The sequence below is a fragment of the Pipra filicauda genome, unplaced genomic scaffold, assembly GCF_003945595.2.
Source record: "Pipra filicauda isolate LSUMZ 115617 unplaced genomic scaffold, ASM394559v2 scaffold113_size4260070_pilon, whole genome shotgun sequence".
Lineage (NCBI taxonomy): Eukaryota > Metazoa > Chordata > Aves > Passeriformes > Pipridae > Pipra > Pipra filicauda.
This window is the reverse complement of record NW_024103585.1, coordinates 65,178-91,730: the sequence shown is the minus strand read 5'-3', so window position 1 is coordinate 91,730 and position 26,553 is coordinate 65,178. Positions and strand designations below refer to the sequence as shown.

General features: G+C 39.2%; 1 protein-coding gene across 1 annotated transcript in view; it reads left to right on the top strand.

Annotated features, from left to right (window-relative positions):
* Positions 1–17,785, top strand: part of MAPK12 (mitogen-activated protein kinase 12) — a 34,403-nt gene extending 16,618 nt beyond the window's left edge. The window contains exons 5-12 of the mRNA XM_027742624.2: positions 4,431–4,460; positions 6,063–6,110; positions 11,292–11,406; positions 12,047–12,118; positions 14,178–14,257; positions 15,014–15,092; positions 16,634–16,807; positions 17,605–17,785. Of these exons, the coding sequence (XP_027598425.1) occupies positions 4,431–4,460; positions 6,063–6,110; positions 11,292–11,406; positions 12,047–12,118; positions 14,178–14,257; positions 15,014–15,092; positions 16,634–16,807; positions 17,605–17,675 (669 nt within the window). The 3' untranslated portion in view covers positions 17,676–17,785. The remainder of the gene's footprint in view (positions 1–4,430; positions 4,461–6,062; positions 6,111–11,291; positions 11,407–12,046; positions 12,119–14,177; positions 14,258–15,013; positions 15,093–16,633; positions 16,808–17,604) is intronic.
* Positions 17,786–26,553: the final 8,768 nt, after the last annotated feature.

The following is a 26,553-nucleotide window of genomic DNA, read 5'->3' as shown; positions in this document are numbered from 1 at the left end:
TGCTTGATCTTGCCTTCTAGAACCTGTTTTTATGTGCTGACATTTTACACTCTGAAATTAGGAAAGGATTCATAAAAGACTGTAAGTGACCATTCAGATTTGTCTAGTTTTGAACTGTGTAGGAACACTTCATCTTGTAGCTCTTCCAGTAAGTTTTGACTTAGCTGCAGCATGGTATCTTGGGAAGAATAATAATTTCATTGTATCATTTTCTTATACTCGAACAAAAAGTATAACCAGATATAATCTCTAAGGTATCTTTTACCTTAGATTTCTTTTCTTTTTTCTTTTTTTTTTTCCAGATAATGACCCTGACTGTAAACCTGTTAATCCCCTACTCCTTCTCAGAAATAATGTTTATCTTCATCTCTTTTATACTTTTGTGGACTGCAGAGCTTACAGCTATAGCAAAACAACATAATCTTGAATTTCACTGACTCTCACAAGAATGATTCTAAAAATATTAGCTATCATCTACTTTGTTTTTCTTCCTCATGATTTGCTAAATACTGTTTATTTTCCTCTGTTTGACTTTCAAAAATCTGGTTGTGATTATTGAAGTTCACATCATACAACACAAAAAGAAGATATCTTGAAGCTCCCTGTTTTTATCTATAATGTATATTAATGTGATGTGAAAATGATTCTGGGTCTAAATTAGTACTATAGTTCTTAAATTACAGGGTTTGCTTTTTGGGTGTACACAGCGGTTGATTGTGAAAAGGCTACTACTTCCTTATTACTTTTTTTTTCTTCTGGTGACACAATCCAAGAGAAGAGAAACCTTGACCTGGTTCTGCAGGCTTCAGCCAGGCTCTTCTGCAGTGATGGCTGTTTAATTCCCTTTGCTCTCTAGAGACACAGGGTGTAAGGAGGCTGTGGAACAGCACTGTCTGAAATGGAATGTCATTCCTTGGCTGCTGCTGACACAATTTTGGTCTTATGGTCCTCTGCCTGCAACAAACAACATAAGGGTGGGCTTTCCTCTGTGCTTATACAGAGATAAGTGAGGTCAGCATAGAGATGTGCTTGTGTAGTGGAAATACAGAACTGATTTTGACACAGGAAAGTCTAGCACATCCATCAGATGTGCTATCAAAAAATATAATTAATATAGCAGGACAACGTGCTATGCCTGGACAGGAACATCAGGAGCAGCAAGCCCATGATTCCGTTGTCTCTCAGTACTTAAAAGATCCAGAAGGTTATGTAAATTTTTTTACTCCTATCACAAAACTTAATAAATATACTTTGTTGTTGAGTCCTGCAACATTGATTTCTCTTTGACCCTACCTTGGATTTTGTGTTCTTATTTTAGTAGATTTTTACTCACATAGCCTTTTACATACACTAAGTAATTTTCCTTTGTATTCTACAGTTGTGCATTTAAGTGGTCCAATTCCCATTTTACAAATGCAGAAACTGAAGCCAGGTTTGAGAAAATTGGTTTTATTTAAACTAGTGGGAATTCACCTCCAATCTGGACTTTGAATGTGCAGTTATGATTTCAGTTTTGTAATTAGTTCCCTAGTTACAAACCTATGTCCTAGTAAGTGTTCTCTCAAGGACCATATAAGTGGAGTGGTCTGTTTGGTTGCAGGTAACTGTCTGGGAAGCAGATTCCCAGGAGAGGCATGCTACTCACCAAAGATGAAAAACATCATTTGCAGTAACGTTACAGGCAAGAAATATATGAACTGTAAATAATTAACTTAAGTTGAGTGTAGTGGAAAGGATGAATAATTAATTTAATTTCAGTGAAATGGCTTAGAAACATAGTTTGGTCCTAGTGACGTACATTATCTGACAGAGGTTAACAGAGTGGAGCTTGTGAGCCCCAAAGGCTGACACTGAAGTCTGTTGGATCAGTAAATATGGAAAGCAAGTGGAGCAACTGCGCATGGTTGACATACATAGGAAGAAAACAGAGCAGGAATTTAAGAGGATGTATTGGGTTTGTGTGATAGGGTTTGTTTGTTAGTGGAGTGGAGGCTGCAGGCGTGGCTTCTGTGAGAAGACAGCAGGAGCTGCCTCCATGTTGAACAGAGTCAGTTCCAGAGGGCTCCAAGACAGTCCTGCTGATGCCTAAAGCTGAGCCCATAGGGGATGTTCATGGCACCTCTGTGGTAATGGATTTAAGGAGGGGTAAAAAAATGCTGTGCAGCAGCTGTGGGAGGGGAGCGAGAAAATGAGAAACGGCCCTGCAGGCACCAAGGTCAGTGAGGAAAGAGGAGGAGAAGATGTTCCAGGTGCATCTCCAGAAGCAGAGATTCCCCAGCCAATGGCGAAGACTGTGGTGGCACAGGTTGTTCCCCTGGAACCCATGGAAGACCATGACAGAACGGATATCCACACAGCAGCCTATGGAGGATCCTGCTGGGACACAGGGATGTGCCCTAAATGAAGCTGTAGCCCACAGAAAGCCTGTGTTGGAGCAGGCTCCTGGCAGGTTTTGTGGCAAGACCTGTGGCCCATGGGGGACCCATGGTGGAGCAGTTCGTGAAGGACTGTCTCCTGTGCGAGGAACTCCACGCTTGAGCAGGGGAAGGCTGAGAAGGAAAGAACATCAGAGACAACACATGATGGACTGACCAGAGTCTCCATTCCCTGTCCCTCTGTGCTGCTTGGGGGGAAGAGGGAGAGATATCAGGAGTGAACTTGAGTCTGGGAGGAAGGGAGGGGTGGGGGGAAGGTATTTTAGTTTTGGTGTTGTTTCAAACTATTCTATTCTGTTATTAATAGGCAATACGTTAAATTAATTTTTCCCAAGCCGAGTCTGTTTTGCCCATGGTGGTAACTGGTGGGTGGTTTCCCTGTCATTGTCTCAACCCATGAGCTTTTCCACTGTATTTTCTTCCCCATGTTCTGCTGAGAGTGGGAAATGAAAGAGCAGCTTGGTGGGCACCTGGTTACCAGCCAAGGTCCACCCAGCACAGAGGAGAGGAGCAGGAAGTTCTTGATGTTCCCTGCTATTCCCTAGATTTAATAAAAATAAAGGCAGTGCTCATTGCAGTTACATGACAACCAGCAGGGATGCTGAGATAATCTTAGAAAATCTGTATCTCTGATCTCTGTAACTGTGTTACATCTTCTATAGGAAGTGGTTTACCTAAATATTTTGTCTCTTCCCACAATTTTTTTTGAGAGCAGAAGTGTACTTACCTCAAAATTACCCGTAGGAGATAAGATATTATTCAGCTACTAGCCTCTGTTTTGTCATTTCTTATTGCACAGCAAACATTGGAGAACAGTCTTTACTGTATCTGTTCCATTAAATTTTGGATTCTTCTTGAACCAAGTAATCCAGACAGAAATATACACCTACCTGGAAATATTTTTAAGAAATAGGAGTGGTCCAGTGCTTGAGGAACATTCTTGTATTCCTGTCTGTGCTAGGAATTGTGTTAAACTGAAAACAGTGTTGCTGGTATGCAGAGAAAAAAGAGAATGAGAATGAGTCAGTAATTTGTTTACTCTTTTACAGGTATCTGTAAATTAGCTGTTTTAGAAAGGGTTTGCCAAGCTTTGAGTGAAAAATCATAGAATCATAGAATCATAGAATCATAGAATAGGTTGGGTTGGAAAAGACCTCCAAGATCATCAAGTCCAACCCCTGATCCAACTCCAATTACTATATCATGGCACTAAGGGCCACGTCCAATCTCTTTTTAAAAACCTCCAGGGATGGTGAATCCACCACCTCTCTGGGTAGGCCATTCCAATGCCTGATAACCCTCTCTGTAAAGAATTTCTTCCTAACATCTAACCTAAACCTCCCCTGGCAGAGCTTGAGCCCATGTCCCCTTGTCCTACTGTTGGTTGCCTGGGAGAAGAGACCAACCCCCGCCTGGCTATAACCTCCCTTCAGGTAGTTGAAGAGAGTGATGAGGTCGCCTCTGAGCCTTCTCTTCTCCAGACTAAACAACCCCAGCTCCCTCAGCCTCTCCTCATAGGACTTGTGCTTCAAATATTGAAGCATGTAGTGAGAATTCTCAGATAAGACCTTGACTGGCCTTAATCCCAGTCTTAATGATTTCTTAAAAGTCAGTGCTGCTGAAGCATATGAATCTAAACTACAATGGCACAGCAGAGACATCTATTGCAAGAGAACATTTCTGATACATATATATATATATGCCAAAAATTAAATGAAAATGGCATTTTATGTATGGGAGGACTTAGAAAAAGCTATATGATCTATTGCAGCACTCAAACTGATTTAGTAGTTTCTTGTTATTGGGGGAGGGAAAGGGCAGAATGCTAGTTTAATTATTGAACATTAAAACCATAGCTAAAAAGATCTGTGCCATAAGTAAATATTTTATAATTTCAATTTACTTTAGCACTGTGAAAAAGTACTTTCTCCTCTACCCTAGGCAACTTCTTAAAGTTGGGACTTCATGAATAACTAATACTTTCTCTTTTTACAGTATATTCACTCATCAGGCATAATTCACAGGGTAAGTAGAAACGACACTACAGATGTTTATATTTTGATAATGTGAGTGATGTTTGTTTGTGTATAAGCTTTTGGTTTCTTCTTCAATAAGAACAAAAGATGGCATGGCTACATCAGTGTAAGTTGAGCACTCAAGTTGCACTGAATACAGCTTCAATTTGGATTTCTTAAGTTACTTTGTGAAGTTGAGTTGTAAGTCCCCACAAGTGTCTAAATTGAGATGGATAAGAGCTTTTTCTGTCTGTTTGTTTGTTTTAATGAAGATTAAACTTCTAAAAACAATATTTAGATTTTCTTTAAACATCATGTTAGTGTTCAAAGCTGAGGGGGGAGGAACCATAGAAACTGAAAAAATTGTCCAAACTTTTAAAGCCTTGAGAACCTCAAATTTTTATTGCAATAAATTAGAAATTTGATTATTTCTGAATTCTTTCTGTGTCTAAAGTCTGCTTAAAATCATTTTGTACTGTGAAGGAGTTCTGAATGATGCTCATGTGGTACCAAGCAGCATGTCTTCCCCCAAAACTGCATCAGAATAGTAGAAATTGTCCATTTGTAATAAAATATCAGGAGCACCATAGGAAGTGTACATTGTAAAGCACCTTTAAGCTGGACATGGAAACTATGCAAACTGACAAAATAATGTAATATAATTATATTTTTATTTTTGCAACTGCTGTGATCATGGTCCAAATTTACCATTGCTTAGTCTTTTTCTATTCTCCCTCTTGATGGCCCTTGAACTTACTGGTTTCATTAGGTTCTTTGCACCAAATTGTTTCACTCCCAGGTCCCTCTGATCTTAAAACATCTTTGTATAAAACAGGCGGATGCCTGGTAAAAGGTTTAGAGACAAGATACTTTTAAACATCTTGTGCTAAAGTGTATCAAACAAAGGTTTGAAAAAGCTGAAGGAAAATTTCTTTTTAAGTCCGTATGTCTGAGTCACTGCTGTTGCAATATCATCTTAGTCATTGCCAGTACACTTCCCTTTTGCTAAACTGAACAACTTTTGAAGATTGTTAGAAGTCCCTACGGTAGCTAAAGAGACTTAAGGGAATACTTTTTTAATGTTGCAGTTCAATGGACTTTGTTAGGAACTGATTTTCCCACAGAAGAGAGCATAGGATTTCACATAAAATCTTGTTTGATTCCTTCAGTAATCCTTCTAAGTCTATCAGGGTATGCAAACTTTATAAAGTATATATTGATATGCAATATGTACAATCCAGAAATATATATGTGAATTGTTAACTTTGTGGTATTAGTATTAAATGCAGCAAATTTATGGTCAAACCCCACTCACAGAAAGAAAGATGAGTGACCTCCTTCACTGGCAAGTATTTTCCTGACTTATAGCAGAAAAAAATAGTTGATTTTTCTGGGGGAGGAAATATACTAGAAAAAAGTCAAATATATGCAAATTTGCGTCCTTGTTTGTGTGATTTGTTATGACATTGTTTTACCTGTTGCTGTGCAAAATAGTTACATGAAAGCTATAAAACCAGAAAGAAAGAAAGACAGAAAGAAAGCAGGAAAGAGTGATTTATTGTGCTTGCTGTAAAATAAAAAAAAATAACATCCATTTGAAATCTGGTTACAGGATCTAAAGCCTGGAAACTTGGCAGTAAATGAAGACTGTGAATTGAAGGTAAGGTATGTTTATTTGAAAAAGCAGTCAGATGTGTTAGAAGACAGAAGACATCAGTTGTAGACATGCTAGCTGGTCTCAGTAATGGGCCAGGCTTTTAGTGCATAGGCTTTGAGGAGTCATGGAGAAACAGGGGAACACGGGAAAAAGAAATGGAAAAGGATTAGATGGGCAATGGTAAGTAACTCGGAAAAAAAATTACGAAACACTTCTCTGCACAAGTATTTTTCCCATCTGTCTGACTTGCAATATATTATCACCATAATAATTAAATACTTGTTTAAGAAATAAAACCCTAAATAGTGAGAATCTATTTATCCCCCATTTGTATGTCCTTGACTGACACAAATGTGCAATTCATAATAACAGCAGAGGTGATGATCAATTTCTTAGATCATTCTGGAATCAAGCACAAGAAGTGGCTGTGCCTGAAGTTAGAGGCTTTGCCCAGGATGTCTCAGCTGAAAACATCTAGTCCAGACAGGATGTTCCAGGAAGCTTGTACCCAGTGCTAGCAGGGGAGAGATCGGGGTCATCTCCAGGATGTAGAGGATTTCTGATAAGGAAATCAGTGCCACAGGTTATTACATTCATGACATCATTAGAGTGGTTGCTGACTTGAGTCTCTCCAGGGGGGTGACAGGCAGCGTAAGAACTGAAACTGCTCCTGTGGGTTTGGTGTTGACAGCAGACCATGCCACAGCTGTTTGCCCACACCAAGGGAAGGTGCATGTCAGTAATAGTAACCCTTTTCCTGTATGATGTGTATGTTGCAATGCATACTGGTATATTTTTTATGCAGTGACTCAACTAAAAGTACTTTTCAGGAAAAAATCATTGATGGTTGCAGTCAGATAAGAGCTGTAATGGAGAACAGTGTTTATGATATGTTGCAGCTAATCACTTCAGGGAAGCATGAAAGGAATCACATACTGCTCACTGTGAACAAGAATATCTTATTTCTTTGAAAGTGTTTTCTTCTGCATTGTTACAACTATCAGCAGTATCAATTGCATGTAGGCTTCAGTGTATTTTGTAGCAGGAATATATAATTTCTGCTTCATTTTTGCTCTTAACTGAAGTAGTAAGAAAAAAATTCATTAAAGGGAGACAATTCTGAATTCAGTCTCTTGTAGTTCACTTCTTAGCTGTTTCTGCTGCTACACTGCAAAGAGGTGCCTTTGATGGCATTTTTTGTCTTACTCGGTTGTTGCTTCTCTGGAGTAGGACAAGTATTGGTATGCAGCATGCCTCCCTTTGTCCTACCCATCAGGGCTTTTCTCCAAAGATGGGTTAGAAGGACAGTGCACACACCCCTTTCCAGTATGGAAACTGGGCTTAGCAGGCATGCACCCTTGGAGACCAGGGCTGTAGCACCTGTTGCAGGAAGTTATCTGTTCTGAAGTGTAGGTGTTGTCACTTCCTTGGAAATGTTGTCAGTAGAGTCCATCTGCAGTAGTAATTCTTCACCTTTGCAATATTTGTCACACCAAGCCTCATTCTGAATCATTGAGCTAAAATACTAAACCTGACCAGTTTTGGTTGCAGTTTCTGGCATGTACTGGAAATCTTCCAAAGCCTGTTAGAGTAGATAATATTTGTACTTAAGAAATAATTATGCAATGTACCCTGATCTAGCAAAAATGCATCTATTTGACTGTGTAGAATGACTTTGTTATAAAAAAAGCCAAATATTTATTGTGAAGTAGGATTCTGTAGTACTCAACACTGTGTAGTTTAGGAATATAGTTTATTCTGGTGAGTGCAACCGTAGTAGCCCCAGACTGCTTCCAGTCCCCAGTTAATTCTATTCTTGTATTTTAATTTTTTATTAATTTTCAGAATTGCTTTTGTCACCTATCTTCTCTCAGCTCCAGCAATCTCAAAGGCCAGTCAGGGTTTTTCATTTAATTACAAAATCAAGCCGTATCTTCTATCCAGTGCTTGAATTGAATCAGGATTGGCCTATACATCCTCACAAAACAACCGTGAATTAGAATGGGTGCTTTTGTGTCTAGATGTGTAATTACATTTAGATCTTCTTCCCTAAAAGAGACACAAGACTTTATGGGAGTGGTTCAGTTATGTGAGAATTTCAGCTTTGAATAAATAGAAAAATCTAACTCTACCTGGTGAAAGATACAGAAGATCAAAGACTGTGAAGCACACCCTTAATTAAATAAAATAAAAGGTGATACAACACTGCAAAAGTGGTTTTTAGCATACGACATACAAACTGTATGCTTGCATGTAGCTATTGTAATACAACTTTTTGCTCTGAGACTGACCTGGATGTTCAGGGTTCTGTGATTTCAGAGTTTTCTTATCTAACATAAAAAGCCATTGTCTTCTTCTGGGTTGTAGTTGGCCAAATAGTGAGTGGACCCCGGGGTGATGGGGGAAAAAGAGAATCTAGAAAAAACAATTGTACTTTTGTCTTCCCCCAACTGTGCAATTACATTTTGAGATGCAGGCCAGGTCTAGGACATTCTTTTGTGATATGATCTCCTGATCAATATCTACTTATTTAACACAATTTTTTTTTTTGTTACCCTGGGCATTTTTAATCTTTTAGATAAACTGAGGGAAACAATCCTGTATCAGAACACAATTTTGTGAAACAAAAAGGAGGAAATGTAGCATTAAGCTTTAGTTTTCATTTCTTGACTCTCAGGCCATAATTACCATGTCCCTGGTCATACCATAAGCTCTGATATCATATGCAGAAGAAAAGTGCAAATTTGCAGCTAGGAAATACTGGTTGTCAAAAGGCAACTTCAGCTGACAAACAGAAAACAAACTATAACTCGTTGAAAACTGTGCATAAAAAATATCAGGGTGAGGATTTTACTGGGATCTCCCTAACACTGAAGGAGTTGGGCTGACTCCCCCTGTCTACATCCATTTCGGTGCAACGGGTCAGATGTTACCCTGCCCTGAGAGCACACTCTCAAAGTTAGTTTGTGCAGGCATGGGACCACAGTGACAGTGAGAGCCCAGCCTTTTCCCCTCCATCTGTGCACTCAGCAGCTTCCCTTGCATAGGCTCCAGTGGCAATGAGGTTGTAGCCAAGTTGGGACAGTTTCTTGAATTGGTAACTAATTAATAGGGTCTCGGTTTTATTTTTCACAATGAGCTTTCTGGCTCCTTTGTCTGATGTTCTACATAGATATGGGAAAAGTGACAGTAAAGGGTGCATGAGGAGAAATAACTGCCCTTTCTGTAGTCTCAAAGTTACAAGTTATTTTTGTTATGGTTACTGAAGAAACCTAGGAAAATTAAGTTTGCTGAGTCAAAGGGGAGCTATCCTTGAGGAGCTGAGAGGGATTTGCTCTTTCTTTCATCATTCACTGATTATAAAAAGGATTTTCAATCTTGTTCTGAAAATTGGTATGTGAAGATAGTTGTTGAAGTGATACCATGTTAATATTAAGTACAAATAAGATATGCTTGTTCCTGAGCTTAATGAATATGTAAATGAAAATAAAACATGAAGTTAAAACAGAGCACACAAAAATTCTTGCTGTGTTTTCTACTTTTATAAAACTACAAAACCAAATTATATTTTAGCTGTTTGCAACTCCCCATGTCATAAGCCTTGGTAGAGAAAATGCCTAAAAAACTGTGACAGAATAGATGGTACCACATCTGGATTTTGATCTGTTATGTAAAACTTCTAATTTTTTTTCCACCCTCCCTGCCATGTTACTGGATAAACAATATGTGCTGAATATATTGAATAAATTGGAAAGTCATATATAAAAGTGTATTTTGACAGTGCAAATATTTTGAGTTCAGTAAACCTTCAGCATCTAATGAATCAGCCATAATCAAATATATTTTATTGGTAAGGTAAAAATTTGCATCCTATTCCTGTTTTTTAATTGATTGGTAATCAGCAATTATGGGGAAAATACAGAAATGGTATTTCAAGTATGGCAATAAAGATAACCCATAACATTTTGTACTTTTACTCTATGAATGAAAATATAATTTTCCTTTCTGTTAGTGCCTGGGAATGATGAAATCATGCTGAAATATTTTAAAATGTTTGTCAGGGAATGATGAAACTATCCTGAAATATTTTAGAATATTTAATTGTAGAGAGCATTACAAAAACATCACTTTTGGTATAGTAATACCTAGGTGCTCCTAGTAAAAACTTCTGCCCTGTCAATGTACGTGACACCTGATACACATGGCAACTAATGGCTGTTCATGCAAAGCCGCATATTCAGTTCTCTGTGGGTGATGGTGATTTATCTTGAACAGACTTTACTTGCTCAAGCCTCATGTTTCTTGTTAGAAGCATGAATTTTCTGATAAATACAAACTGATTGTCTTTCCAGGAGCGGAATTTTCTTGCTATTGGCTCCATCTTTTGGCACCATCTCTTAATGGTCCATGCAGGTGGGCTTTCTTAAGGCAAACTTGGTAGCAGTTGACAAAAGGCCATAACATTCACTTTTAATCTTGCTGCTGTACACATTGCTGTATCTAGAGATAAATATCTGAGAATCTTAGAAATAAGCTGAATTGTGCATAACCCTATAAAAAATTGCATTGATCTTGCATTTCTTACAAAAGTTTTTCTGTAGTTGACAATGGAGATTGGGAAAACTCGATGGGACTAAATGATGATAATTCCCTACTCTTCTTGTAGATTTTCAGTGTGACCTAGAGGAAGTCTTCCCTTTGTATGATTTACTCATAGAATAGAAATAACAATACCTCCTTACTTCAGAATACTATTGGAATACACCCTTGAATAATTGTGCCAACTGGGATATAAGAGCAATGGATACCATCTTAGACAGGTGCTGTTCTTTTAGCTGTGCGATGGTGATTCTGTGGTCAGGGAATTTTTTGCATTGAATGTGTCCATTACCTTTTTAATTAATAAGTGATTAATTTATTATTTTTTTTGCTGGCTTTGCAGCTTTTGGTGTTGCCATAGGAGTATGTAACTTAAAAAAAAAAAATGTGCAAAGCTCCTTTCTACCTCTGTCTTGATTTTTAAAAAAAGGACAAGACACTTCAATGAGACAAAGATACAAAAAATAAACCAATCTCTGCAGATTGCTCCAGTTTGTTTTTTTTATTTATTTTCTACAGTTGTAAAGTCTGGCTGAACTAGATAACTAGCGTCTGATCAGGATATTCTTTGTGCTTTAACTACAGATTCTGGATTTTGGATTGGCAAGGCATACAGACAGTGAGATGACTGGTTATGTGGTTACAAGGTGGTACAGAGCTCCAGAGGTCATACTTAACTGGATGCATTATACTCAAACAGGTCAGCATCTCTTCAGAAGTGTCTTAAGAGAGCTAAAGCATTCACTGATTCAGGCAATATATAAACAACCACTTGTCTGAAATGAGTGGGAAAATAGAGGTGAAAATGACAATATAATTATGCAAAATTTCCTTGTAGATAAATTTCAGGTAATCATGTGGTGGTTGTGAGTTTGTGGTTTTATATATATGTATCTTCTGTGAGTAACAGAAAGTGCCAAAGTAATTGAAAAAAACTATTTAAATGTATACAGATGTAACAATTTGGTCACTGTTCTTGTGTTCCTGCAAAGATGTGCCGACTGTCACTCAGAGGAAAGTGGCAGACGGAGGGAATTCAAATAACACTGGGATAGCTGTGGAAGTTTTTGAAAGCATTGAAAATTTACTGCCCACATGCATCTGCCTGTTACTGAGAGACTCACTCTGCATATTATGAGATTATCTCCAGTTTGCTCGTTAGAAAGTCTGGTAGTTCTACCTTTGCTCTTCATCATATTTGGCAAGGCACACATTTATTTTATGACAGGCTGTAAAGGAAATTTTTATACTTCTTTAAAATATGTTTTAAATTAAACTTTATGCACATTTAAACGAACAAACATTCTGCAATTTAATGTACCTCCTGGCCTTTTTTTCAGTTGACATCTGGTCTGTGGGCTGTATAATGGCTGAGATGATAACAGGGAGGCCTCTGTTCAAAGGAAATGATCGTATCCTTCATTGAATTTATGATACTAATGTAAGAAAATTATGAGAGGTTCTTGTGTGACACAGTAAGTCTGTTAAAAAATTGATGAGCATGAATTGAAATTAATAGTAAAATGGCTTGCACCTTTCTTGTTAAATGATTATTTCATATCTGTACCACTTTTGCACTTCTGTCAATTAAAATTTGTATTACTGGGTTTTTTCAATAGAGGGGATCTTTGAATCACATCAGGTAAAAGGTTCCACAGTAGTAGAAAGGCCATATTTATTTTTTTAGTAACAGATTCTAGAACATTCATAGGAGATTCTGCTGTAGTATATGGCTTATGTGCACAAGCTAGTCCATTTCATGCTTTTTGAGGCTTTCATCAAAAAGTGTTATGTAAGTAACACCTAGTAAAATGTAGATTTACAGAAAACATTTAATCCTATCATTTCATTGCTGAGAAATGAAGAAAATCGTTAAGATTAAGCCATATTTCATCTTCAAGTGATACTTCATTGACAGTAGTAGTTGTAATACTTAATAGGGGACAGCGTTAATAGAAGACAGCAATAATTTTTGACCTTTTTTTTTTGTTTGACAGCTCAGCCTAATCATTTTGCGCTGCTTTCTCCCTTGTGGAATTGCAGTCAATAAATCACTTACCTGCAAATACTTGCAAATTGTTTACAGAATCAAAATTGCTTAATTTTAGTTATATTTGTATTTAAGTACTTACATGTAATATTGGGACTTCACTGAATGGATCATATTATTCTCATTTTGTAAAGAAAAACATTCAAGAGAAAGATTGTGTTCACCAAAAAAATGTCAGGGACTATAGAAAGGTAGAATACATCTGATTTTTTTAGGCTGTACAGGTTTTAAGTATGCATTAGTTCTTAACAAGAAAATACTAAAATGCCTGTCAAAGAACAGCTGTTGGCTAACACAGCATTTCTCTACTGATGCAAACCTTGCGCATTCTGGTATATAAATAAGAAAACAAATGAGGCAGAATTTTCATGGTGCACCGTAAACATGAGAGTGGAAGAGCTAGTATTTTAGTCATACTGGGTTCTGGAGATTTCAGAACTACTGGCTGAAGTTCTGTGTTTTATATTACAAAGGAAATTATCCCAGTATAATAGTCATTGCTGGCCTTTGAGTATATGATTCAGTATTACCTATTGTCAGGGAAATGCTGCCGTGGGTTCAGCTGTGGGTAGGTGAATAAGAAAACACCTTAGAGGATTTTTGTTTTAGAATTCTGAATAGGTTATCCTGCCAACTTGGTACAGATTTTATTTATTTATTTAATTTCATTAGCATTATCCACCATTGCCTTTTTCTGCAGAGGCTGGTGGAATCCTCATGTGTTCTGAGCTCTGATCTAGCTTCTATCTTCTCATCTGCTGCTCTTACCAGAGCAGCAAGCAAATCATATAGCTCTTCTCTGCAGCATTACCATCCTGTAAATATAGTGTTTCTTCTTTGAAACAGCTAAAACTGTTGCTGACGAATCTGTGGTGGGTTAGGACACAGAAGGTTAGGGAGTGTTCTGATGCCTCACCACAATGTCTCCAACATCTCAGCATCAAGCTAAGTATGTGGGAAATAAGGAATAATTTTTTTTCCTCTTGATGTTTCTCAGTGTGGAGAAGAACTAATGCAGACTGATTTCCTCTGATTTTTATGTTGGTTATCACACCAGCTTATGTTCCCCGTGACTTTTCCTGCCTCTATGTCACCTAAGTATTGGATAGACCAGAGCAGTGTGTGCAATACATGTGTTGATTGTTCACATCCTCTATTACTTTTGGACTGATTTCTGTTCAAAATTATAGAAGAGACTTGATAACATTACAAAATTTTGAAGATTATTCAATTATGTGTTCCCAAATTATAGTATTATAGTATTTATTTCAGATGCTTTCAGTGTCTTTGCCTTTTGCAAGTAAAATGGAGGACTTTCATATTTTATAAATCTTCTGTTGAGATTTTTTTTTACTCCAACAGCAAAGAAAAGCATTAATTTTGCAGGGTGAAAGAATTTGTTCCTTATTGCTGGTATTCAGATCTGGACCAACTCACAGAAATAATGAAAATAACAGGTACACCAACTCAAGATTTTGTTCAAAAATTGCACAGTCAAGATGTGAGTATTCTGCTTCGTCCATTGGTTTTACTTGTCTTAATTTTACTTAAGCCATGTTCAGTTCTTAAACTGGTGGAGATAATATATACTGACTACTGAAATACCCCTGAAGGTACCTCTCTGCCTTGAAATGCTTTACACACCCACAATAGCTACTGGAGATGGGGGTAACACAACAAAAAATTATCAAAACAGTTGAAAAATCTGTATATTTAAATACTTCAAGATTCCAGTGTGTACCATATAAACAGTTGAGCTGATAACTTACTGCTTTTATTGGAAAGGTACTGAAAGCATAAAGATATTCAGAAAACCCAGTTTTTGCAAATGTCTCTGACTGTCTTTCTTGTTCTTATGTGGATGTCCTTCTAGGATCTTCAAGCCCTTACTGCAAAGAATCTATAACTATTCTTAGACTAACTGTACAATTTAGAAGGTTCACTTCTAGAGATTCCTGTAAAGTCACTATGACATTCTTTAAAATTATTCATACATATTTATTCTATTAATATATTAAATATGGAGCACTAATAATTAAAGCTTTACATTATAATTTTTAATGGTTTTAAGGCTTGATATTTTTTTTTAATTCTGTTCAGCAAGTAGGTGAATATCATTAGGGTTTATGACACAGAAAAAATGCATGCGTACAGTGTGCTATCAAAGCATTATTGAGTTACCTATTAAGCATATTGTTGATGTTGTCACATTACAAAGGCGGCAATGGTCTAATTTAATATTCATGTTTCTTTTGAGGCAAAAAACTATATCAAAAGCCTCCCAAAAGTCCAGAAGAAAGATTTTGCATCCATCTTGAAGTATGCGAATCCTTTGGGTAAGACAGTTTGTTTGGATGTGTACAATTTTGTCTTGCGTTTCCATTGGAGGCAGCAGCAGTATCAGTCCTGTGATAGGTGATGGGATGGTTCTCGTGCTATTCTATCTCTTGCTTTCCATTATCCATAGTTTTGATTGCAGTGGCTGAACTTTGTGAAGTTTAAACCTTGCCCGGAATCAGTTTCTTAGAAGCACCAAAAAAAGAAGTATCTTGGGGTTTAGGTTTTGATCCAGCACATGCTTATTGGTTTTACTTGAGCAGCTTTCCAAGAGCCCTGGTAGATTAAAAAATTTTCTCTGTATTGTATTTTCCCTGTATTGTTTCTGAAATACAATTCTGAAAGCTCAATAGGATCTACAGTTGAAATACAAGGAAATAGAAAGCTGAGATTTTAGTAGTGGAATTAATACATTCCAAGAAACATCTGTGCATTCCTGAGAAGCACTGGCTTGGATTTGATATATATAAACAACCAGAAGAGCATACCAAGTGTGCATAACTGTGATATGACCCGAGGCAGCCAGAGCTCTGAGATGACTCTACCCAAATCTTATCAATTTCCCAGTGACCTTAACACTCACAAAGCCAGTTTTATTACAATATGAATTAGGATAATTGAATCTTTGCAATTTAAGAAGTAAAAATTTTAGTTTCAGATACTGTAGAAATAAACTTGATTAATAAACAGCTCTTACCCTGAGTACATGGTTAGCTCACTGACATTCTCAGCTACAGCAAGCTACACATTTCCATTTAGTTTTTAGGATGTCTCTTCTTATCACTTCTGTGGTCATCTGGCTGCTTCTGATCTGGAAGAGAAGGTTGGAGAAAATACACAACATGGCAAGCAGCAGTTGAAGCATTCTGTCCCACACTGCTGCCTCTACTTCCTTTTAGCTGTTCCACCCAAATTGGGAAAATCCTGACAGGATAGAAAAACAAAATAAATCATTCATCATACCTGTTTACACTAGCCCGTTTTGACAGTCTAACAATGGACCTAATCCAAAATCCCCTGGAGGGGAACACACAAGATTTTAATGGATTATTTTGGCTGAGATCAAAACCACATAGCAGATAAGGTCAGCTCTGAAATTCTGTGCATGGACAACTGACTTGTCTTAGTGAACTTCAAAGTGTGCTTGGGCTTGGATTTGGTCACGTATGGGGCAGTTCTCATTAGCCGTTCACCTGTTCATTCTGCTGTTGTCAGGTGGTGATGTATCTTAGAACCACAACATGGTGGCAGTGATGAAAGACACCTGGGAAAGCCCCAAGCTCAGTGGTCCTGGAGCTGAGAGATTATATGTATTGCATGCAGAAGCAAGGGAGCGCCTCTGCATTGCATCAGGCTTTGTACACATCCCACTTGCTCAAAGAACTATTTGTCATGCAGATGGGGCCCCACTGGCTATAGAATGGACACCTCTGCTTTATAAGTCCATGTATTTATTTGAAATACCTCCAAGGCAATGTTACTGTGTACAAGTGGAATCAGTTGCGTGATTTGAATACACTGTTTGTTTTCTGTGCAACAGCTGTAAACCTTTTGGAGAAAATGCTGGTGCTGGATGCAGAGAAGCGAATCACAGCCGCTGAGGCTTTGATGCATCCTTATTTTGAACCAATTCATGATCCTGAAGAAGAAATTGAAGCTGAGAAATACGACGACACATTTGATAACATGGATCTTCCGCTAGATGAGTGGAAGCGTGAGTTTAGTTTTGTGATGTTTTCAAAAATAACCAGATTGAAAAGCCATCCAGCAATAGGAATGCTCCCCTTTACAAATTACCTCCTCTGCTTTTGATTGAACAGAGTAAATAGACAGCATTAAGGTAGAGAAACACTACTTATCAAGTTCTGTTAAGTACCAAGTCCTCCTGGGATGATCCCCAAAGGTTTCTTCTCTGCCTCATAACATAGGCTCTCCTCCTTCTCCTCCTTCTTCATGCATCTGTCCTCCCATCTCCTGCAACACAGAAAAGAACCTATTTTTGTAACATGCCTTCCAGTGGATAGGACAGGCAAACAGATTGACTGTTGGCTCTATTGGACTGCGATGGTTGCTGGCCTTAAAGTTAGGTTCTCTGAGGGAGAGAAAATGTATCTATGTCAGCAAAGATTTAAGTCTGAATCTTGTTTTCATCTAATGCCTGATGTTTGTATTTTACCTTTTAAGTGAGGACCTGACTTTTAAAGCTGATGTGCTCAGTAGCTCTTCCTGATGATATTGCCCACTACTCTAAAGTCAATGCTCGCATCCCTTTGAAAGCACTATACCATTTCAGTATGAGGCTGCTTCTTCAAATCTGAAATGGTGAAAAAATGATCCTTGATTCCCTTACTTTTTGAACTCTTTCTCTCTTTTTGCCTGAAGAGGTCTCTCTCTTCCTGAACTAGATCAGAGCCCAGTCATGCCTGGGGGTTGTACCTTGCTCATTCATGTCTGTGCAGCTCCTTTTCTGATTGGACCAGCAACACTATTGTCTATTCTATTGTTTTCCAGGTATTACACATAAAGAGATACTGAACTTCAAGCCACCACAGACATCGGACTCAAAGGAGACAGCAGTGTAATTGTATGACTCAATCTTTTCAAAGCTCTGAAGACAGCGTGAAAGTTGTAAATGTTTCTGACATTTCAGGTGTATAAAACTTTATAAATAAACTGTACGTAATCTGTTTCATCTGCACTGTAAGAAAGAGCAATGTTTTTTACTCTGCATATGGAAGTTGGTGCCTTTGCGAGTAGCATTTCAAAAATATCGACAAACTTATTCCCGCCTACAACTTCTTCTGCACAAAAGGATTCAGACTGCAATAAGCTCAGTGCTGTCCTCAAAAAAGCAGGTAGGACTAATTCTTCAACTCACAGACCACAAGAGCACAAGTTACCCCCTCAAGCAAGCTAAGACACAGAGTGTGTCAGAGATGTGCTGTGATTGCTCTCCAAGGGCATTGAACCATCTTAAATGCAAGAAGTATTCATGTGATTTCCTCTGGAATATTTCACTCTGTTAAGAAGCCTGGGAATGCTAATCATCTTCTGCTACCTCAGCAACTGCAGTGGGTAACAGAGACACAGCCCAAATGAATGCCTGTGTCCCCTGTCCTATGTGAGTGGAAGAGAACCTGATCTCCAGACAGTTCTGACAGATCTGGGCAAGAGGCAAAAAAAGCAGGGAAGTGTCAATGTGGATATAGTCTATCTGGACTTCAGCAAAGCCTTTGACACAGTTTCTCACAGTATACTCCTGGATAAGCTGACAGCTCACAGCTTGGACAGGGGTGCTCTCTGCTGGGTTAAGAACTGGCTGGAGGGCCGGGCCCAGAGAGTGGTGGCGAACGGTGCTGCGTCCAGTTGGCGGCCGGTCACTAGTGGTGTCCCTCAGGGATCAGTGTTGGGCCCAGTTCTGTTTAATATCTTTATTGATGATCTGGATGAGGGGATTGAGTCCACCATTAGCAAATTTGCAGATGACACCAAGTTAGAGGAGAGTGTCGATCTGCTGGAGGGTAGGAGGGCTCTGCAGAGGGACTTGGACAGGTTAGATAGATGGACTGAATCCAGTGGTATGATGTTTGACAAGACCAATTGCTGGGTCCTGCTCTTTGGCCATAACAACCCCCATGCAGCACCACAGGCTGGGGACAGTGGCTGGAGAGCGAACAAGCAAAAAGGGACCTGATTGACAGGAAGCTTAACATGTGTGCCCAGGTGTCCAAAAAGGCCAATGGCATCCTGGCCTGTATCAGGAACAGTGTGGCCAACAGGTCCAAGGACTGATTCTTCCCCTGTACTTGGCACTGGTTAGGCTGCACCTCAAGCTCTGTGTCCAGTTCTGGGCCCCTCAGTTTAGGAAGGATATGGAGGTGCTTGAGCATGTCCAAAGAAAGGCAACGAGGCTGGTGAAGGGACTGGAACACAAGTCCTATGAAGAGAGGCTGAGGGAGCTAGGGCTGTTTAGCCTGGAGAAGAGGAACCTCAGGGGAGACCTCATCGCTCTCTATAACTACCTGAAAGGAGATTGGAGTGAGGTGAGGGTCGATCTCTTCTCCCAGGCAACCAGCAGGAGGACGAGAGCCTTAAGTTGTGCCAGGGGAGGTTTAGATTAGACATTAGGAAGAAATTCTTTACAGAGAGAGTGATCAGACATTAGAGTGGGCTGCCCAGGGAGGTTGTGAATTCATGGTCCCTGGAGGTATTTAAGATGAGACTGGATGTGGTACTCAGTGCCATGGTCTAGTTGACAAGATGGCATTGGGTCATAGGTTAGACTCGATGATCTCAAAGGTCTTTTTCGACCTAGTTGATTCTGTGATTCAATGTCCTTGGTTTTTTTTTAAAAGTAACCAGTGTAGCAGGACAAGATTTTACAAACACAGTAGGTAAACGGTCACTGCATATACACTCATTGTCAAGGTATATCATATTTTTCTCTAAATACAGCGCATTTAGAGACAGACTAGGGATCAAGGATTTCCAGGGAGAAATTCTTCCGATTTTCTAAAATTTTGTAAGCTCTAGCATCTTTGTATTGAAATTGTCATCAGGAAAGTACATATTCTCAGAGTACATACTGGTTATAGAATCAGCAGTGCTGATTTTAGAAATAAAGCTGCATACAGGTCACATTATAGAAAATTAAATGAGGACCAAAATGCTGCACTGCACCTGTTCATTGGGAATACCTGCGCCAAATGGTTTTGGTCACAGTGTACAAAGCTGTTACCAGGTGCAGAGTAACAATTATTCTTTTTTTTAGCCTTTTGAACTCATCTAACGTGGAAAAACCTTCAGACCTTCTATTGTGAGGTGCCTTACCAGAAGGAGTCAGCTTCCTGGTGGGATAGATCAGTTACACGCTTCATGAATTCCTCGTTACTGTTCTCTTACTGTATCTTCCTAGGTGCTTAGTTTGTAAAGGTCTCTGAGAGGTAGGAAAAAGCAACTGGCAAACCTTTCTGAAGAATTTCTATGAGAAATTTCTTTTCTTTCTTAAAGGAAATGTCTTTACAATTGACTGTTTGGATGTGGGTTATTCCCCATGTAATATGCTGGGATGCACATCCACTGGTCAGATTATGTGAGAAATATGTCTGTTCTAGAACAAGCAGAAGTCACTAGCATTGAGGCCATGTTGCTGAGAACACAGCTGCGTTGGGCAGGACACGTCTCAAGGATGAAGGACCACCGCCTCCCTAAGATCCTGCTCTATGGTGAACTTGCCACTGGCTGCCGCAAGAGAGGAGCCCCAAAGAGAAGATACAAGGACTCCCTGAAACAACATCTCAGCCTTGGCCATATTGATCAACATAACTGGTCTACTCTGGCCTCCAGCCAGGAGGTCTGGAGACACACCATCTATAACGCTGCTGATGCCTTTGAGAACGCTCGCAGGATCACTCTTGAGGAGAAAAGACAACGCAGAAAGAATCGTGTCTTGCCAATACCATCCAAGGAGTCTTTCTGCTGTGCCTTTTGCAACTGGACTTGTCTATCTCGTATCGTCCTCTTCAGCCACCAGCGTGCTTGTAACAAACGTGGGTAGAGCCCTTCCCAAATCTTTGTTCGCAAAGCCCAGCCATGATGATGAGCTGGGGTGTGTTACTACTAAGTGAAACATATGTGAAGGAAGACATTTGACCTTAGCAGGTAATAACTGGAAAAAAAGTAAGAAATTACTTGGAGTTTTTTGGTTTAATATCCAATACAAACCATAAGTTTAATCAAGGCATAGTTATTCTGTTTCTTTCAATGAATGTTTAAGTTAAACACCTGTAAATACTAGCATTTGTTTAAAAATTGTGACGAGCATTGATTAGCTGAGATGGACACCTAGAGAGACTAAATAGTAACAGAAACCCTGAATTCATGTATTTGACAAGTCATTAAAAACTACAGTTTCAGGAATGCATGAAAAAAAACCAAACATAGAATGTAAATTGAATCAAAACATTTTTCCACACTACAGATTGTGGAGGAGGGCACACTTAAGAGCCATACCCCATTTTGCCCTATGGGCTTTCTGCTTGGCCTATACTTCTATTTTAAATAGGAGCTTTATTTTTTACAGAATAGATGTACTCTCAGGATTGTGGTCTGTGGTCCTCTTAAAGGTCATGGGAGAAAAATGCCTATTGAAATTAGTGGGCTTGATAGAACCTGCCAATGGAAAATATCAAAAACTTTTTGAAAATGTTGTCCCTATATTTTAAATGGAATTCAGTGTCCTAAGTTCTAGCAAATGCCTTGAGTCTGGAGATTTTGCAGATGGTTCAAATGTTAGTCGGACTTGGAGGGAGCATTTTTTAATTGAAAAACTCCTTTGCTTTGTCTTCCTAAATGTCAGTGTTTCAGTGGGCATTTTCACTTCCCCACCTTCACTTTAGTAAAGTCAAGCCCTAAAATCCTCTATTGGCTGAGGCGAACTTTTTCCTCTCTTAACTTAGCATTGCAGAGGCAGCTAGCATGCATGAGAAAGACATAAGAAGGAAATGTTAGTTTTTCTAGATACTGGAGAAATACAGAACTCTTAAAATAACTGAAGAGAACACCTTGATCCATATGTCAGCAAAGATGGAAGCACTGCTGTGCTGTCTAGTCAGCAAACAGTCCGGAAGGTAAAATAATAAATGTGGAAAGTTTGTCACATCATGACAAGAAGTTTCTGTGAAGAGATTGAAATCTGCAGAAATGTCTTCAAATGGCAATAGAGATTATCAGTATAAATAGCTCATTAAAAGAATTGGGAAGTGAAAGCAGAAAGATTTTGCATGGGAAACAGCTGCTACTCCAAAGGGAGAGACAACATTTCCTAAGTTCCTATTTGCTATTTCTACTGGTGCTAAGCAACTCAGGAATAAGAATCCAATTTCTGTTTGCCTTATAGAGAAATGTAAATACATTCTGCATGGACTTGAAATGTATTGTGACAAATAAAGTTTGGGAGTTTGGTTTTTGCATAATAATGGTCTTATTTTCCTCATATGTATTCCCAAATGTATAATCAGTCCTGAAAATATTGGAACTGTACGAAACTAATATTGTAGGTACATTTCATGTAATATGAACTACTGATGTGGGTTCTTTTGGCAGTCAGTCAGATGCTAACCTTTCTTCCATTTTCGAAACTTGAAGACAACCACAGGGCTGATCTGACTGTACTACTGCCATCTAATTATTTCTTACAGCATCTTGGATTTTACCAGACATCTCTTTGTTCTGAAGGTTGGGCTTTCGGTCCTCAAATGCAGTTGTATTTCTCAGCCTGATTTTAAAAGACAAAGTCAGATTGATAGTCATCCAGCATATACATCTTTGAGTGGGAAGTTTGAGTTAACAGAGTTCCAGTAGGATATATGGGACCCACGTGCCCCCTGACTGTTTTAGAGCACTTAAGTATTAGTCTCCATTGCACTGAAGACTTGTCATTCATGTTGAATTTCAATAATGTGTTATTATGGGTCAGATGTGGCTCTCCACTTCTTGATGATTTTGGTTTGGTTTGGTTTGGTTTTTTTTAATAAGATAACACTGAGGTATGTGCTAATGTGTCCTGCAAAACGTGCTCTGAAGATGTACTTTTTTCTTCATTTGGCATTACCAGGCACACGAGCTGGATAGGGTTCTTTGAGCTTCCTACTTTCTGATCCGCTGTTCAAATACAAATACCATTTGCTTCTGGTCTGCTTCAGCTAAGGTTATCAGAGAATAAAGCATCTGTTAGATTATGTCATTCACTGAATCTTGGTATGACATACCAATGTATTTTGATGGTCCCTGCAGGTGCCACAGAAAAGAATAGGGGCTCAAAACACCTGCTGTCTCTCTGCTGATTAATTCTCCATCTCCTGCATGCACTGAAGGCAACTGGTTGTATAAGTCAAACAATACCAGGAGCGGTTTTGTGCACAGCAGCACCTAAAATCTCCTCCTAAGTCTTCTTAAGAATTCAGAAGTCTGAGTTGGATAAAGGGAGAAGGACTTCTATCATAGACACTCCTTGAAACTGCATGAATTACCACTTAATAAGCAGCTCTTGTGCACAGATTATTTGCAGCCTGTGGGATAGTAACATAATGGTCTGAAAACTTCATTTTCGCCTAGCAACCACCTGCAGCGCTGTGGCATGGGAATGATGCATGTTTTTTAGCTACCAGGATCAGCATCCCACTGTAAGGAGTAAATGAGGACAAGGAAAGTGTTTTAAGGATTCAGAATTTTTGTCTGCTGCTATCTTGCTCTGTAATGGGAGTTTCTCTATGTTTATCCTCATTATATTTCCAAGCTAGAGTTTTCTAGTTCTCTCCATGGTCTGCTTCATCAGTAATATAAAATAAATAAATATTTAATAAGCAGTGAGGTGCATTTCCCAGCTAAGTTAGAGTGATGAAGGCATGTGGCTCTTACACCTTACACTGAAGCATTTTTAATGTGCTGTTATTTTGAGAAGTGAAAGAGGCAGCTGGTGAAGCAAACAAATGAAATGTAGGGAAAGAAATTGCTCAGGTCCTGTTTGAGAATGCTCTCTGTTTTGCTATGGAGAGTCCTGGGAGCACGTGCTCCTAGGGGGTAGGTGAAACCTCTTGCTGTGTTTGTGTGGTGCCTGCAGCCATGAGGCTCTTGTCAGAGTGACACTCATGATACCAACACAGCTAAAGGCTGCTACCTAATCCAATTCAGCCTGATATTAATGAAAAATTCATTATTACTATAATGGTAATATTACTACAGGTTGTAACAATAAAATTATGCTGCTCAGAAAGCCACGGGCTTTTTGTCCACTGGGGGTCCTGGGCTAAAGCAGCTTTTTTTCAGGCATTTTAAAAGGCCCATTTGTACACGACAGAGTTCCTGCTGCCAAGTAGTACCACTTTGGCACGTGTCCTGCCATTTTGCTGTTCCTAGGTAACCTCTTACATTTTTGGTTTTGAGTCATGTTTGAGTTTCCTTTTTCATAAAAACTTTAATGTGCTACTGTAAAGAGAAAAAATATGGCCAAGAAACGTAATCAGAAAACCTCAAGTTTTCTCCGAAGCAATAGATGCAGCAAAGTGCTGCAGGCATGGTTCATTTACTAGCACTAGCGTGGCCACAGAGCCAACAGTGCCTGGAAAAGCATGCTCAGCCCAAACTGGTGGGTGCATATGACAGTTGTTTCTTTGTCTGTTGTGCTCTAGCCATAAAAGAATAACAATGCAGCTTTTGTGAAGTAGTTGTTTGGGAAAGCGTGATGGTGAGCTCTGTTGTAAGGATTATGAGAGCATCCCCAGGGGCTCATGGAGGTTTGGCTGCTGGGGCTGGAGGCCAGCTCAGAGCTGGTGCAGCCAAGGGTGGCCCCTTCCCCATGGTGACTCTGGGGAGAGGCTCTCAGGCACTGTGGGGCCAGACCCTGATGGGAGGAGCTGCTTGCAGCTAAGGCTCTCACCATGGCCCTGCCTGAGCTGCAGCTCCTCACCACCCCACAGCCATGTGACTGGCCATGGGTCCCACCAAGCCACCTCCACTCACAGATGGATGTCTCAGCCTGGCCTGTCCTCATCCCCAGGGAGGTCCCCTAAACCCAGGGCTGGGGCTGTCCCCAGATGTCCTCTGCCATCTGTCCCAACATAGGTATGGTGGTTTACATTAAAATAGGATCAAGTTGAAAAGATTTATTGCCAGTGTTCCATAATAAATAGAATTAACTGTTGCCTAAAAGACCGAGGGAAAAAAAAAAACTCCAGGCCCAGTTAGGTAGGAGATAAGATAAGAAAGTAGAAGTTTTAATGAGCCACCATACTCCGGGAATACAACTGTCGCACGTGCGCTTTCAATCCAGGTGCTACAATTTTATAATGATGTCCATCCAATCCCCGCTTGTCCAGCCCCCAGTTCTGCCCTGCCCTCAGCACACCCCTTTGGGAATTGAGTCTGGGGGAGTTTGGGACCCCTCTTTCATCATCTTCCTCTTCATCACAGCACGTACAGTCCTTGGAGGCCCTCCAAAGTCCTGTGTCTGTGTGATATCTTATTGTCCAGGCCAGGGTGCGGATGTTCTTAAACAGAATGAAGGCCTGCCTTGAGGGAAGTCTAAACAAGCTAACGGAATTAACGGAATTTTGAGGAAGTGATATGGAATGGGGCAACAGTGTTGAGAAAATGTGTAAACTACTGTGCTAAAGGGTGAGGGATATAATATGGCTACTTTAAAATCTACATTCACTACATAAGTACTTCTAAAGTCTATAAAAATTGAAAGATTCAAAAACTCTAAGCCAACAAATATATATTTCCCTGCCATTGGCAGATCTACTGTAAGTTGCTTTGAGTCTCTCATTTGGACCAAGTAAGTGTCATGACAATATCATTAATAAAATTTTTCATCCCTAATCTATTTGTACGAAAGATAATGATGAGCTAGGAAAGCAAATTACTGTAAGAGAACACAGATTTGCTGTAAAAAAAGAAAAGACAACACAGAAGGATTTTTTGAAGGCATTACTAATATTTTAAGTAAACAGATACATCAGAGAAGTAAAACCACAGCAGTGAGAATGTTATGAATGCTGAGATCGAGTCCTGCCTGCTAGCAGAGTGGGAGGGCTAAGTCATCAGGGGTACAAATAAATCCCAAGTCTCATGTCACATTATAGACTTTAAGCATGACTCCCCTTATGGCTTCCAAACACTCTGGTAATGCTTTACATTCAGGTTGTTGAATTATCAGAACAGGTGTGAAACTATGGCCATATGAAAATTATATTAATATTATATTTAGATATAATATTTGGAAACTCTAAAATTAGTGTGATTCTATTCAGAAACAGCTCCTTTTAACTATAAATTTCTACAGCTACTCAGTATTGCCATTGCAAGTCTTTAAAACAGAATACTAACTACTTTTCCTTAGGTTTCTCAATGGGTTTTATAGCCTTTTATACCTTATGGCTGGATTAGTGGTTTTGATCACCTGGATTTGATATGATTAAAGTTATTAACTTGCTGCATGTCTTCTAGCTCTTGAATTGCTTTCCGTAGCTAGTGTTTGGTACCATTAATTATTTATATAAAGGGAAAATTCACTTTATGCTGTAACCTCAGATCTCAGGAGTGGGGTAGAGCATGACCTCCCAGTGAAAGTGCTCAGGAAAGGCTAAAGAGCTGAGCCCAGCAAGCAGAAAGCATCACTGTGTCCCAAACTTGCTTGCCTTAATGTGCAAGCTCATACCAGTGGATGCCTTAGGGTTAATAAAATTTTCTCTAATACGTTGATATGACATCATCAGCTGGTTCATATATCTTTGCAGATCAATTAGTAGTTTTAAAGGTGGCTAAATCTCTTTCTTCTTGTCCAGGCATGTCAGGCCTTAAAAAACATGGGTATGACAATGAGGCTGCTTGTGAAGAGCCTGTGCCAGAAATGGTCCTTTTCTCTTGGAAAGGAGAAAAATGAAAACTTGGATATAGACA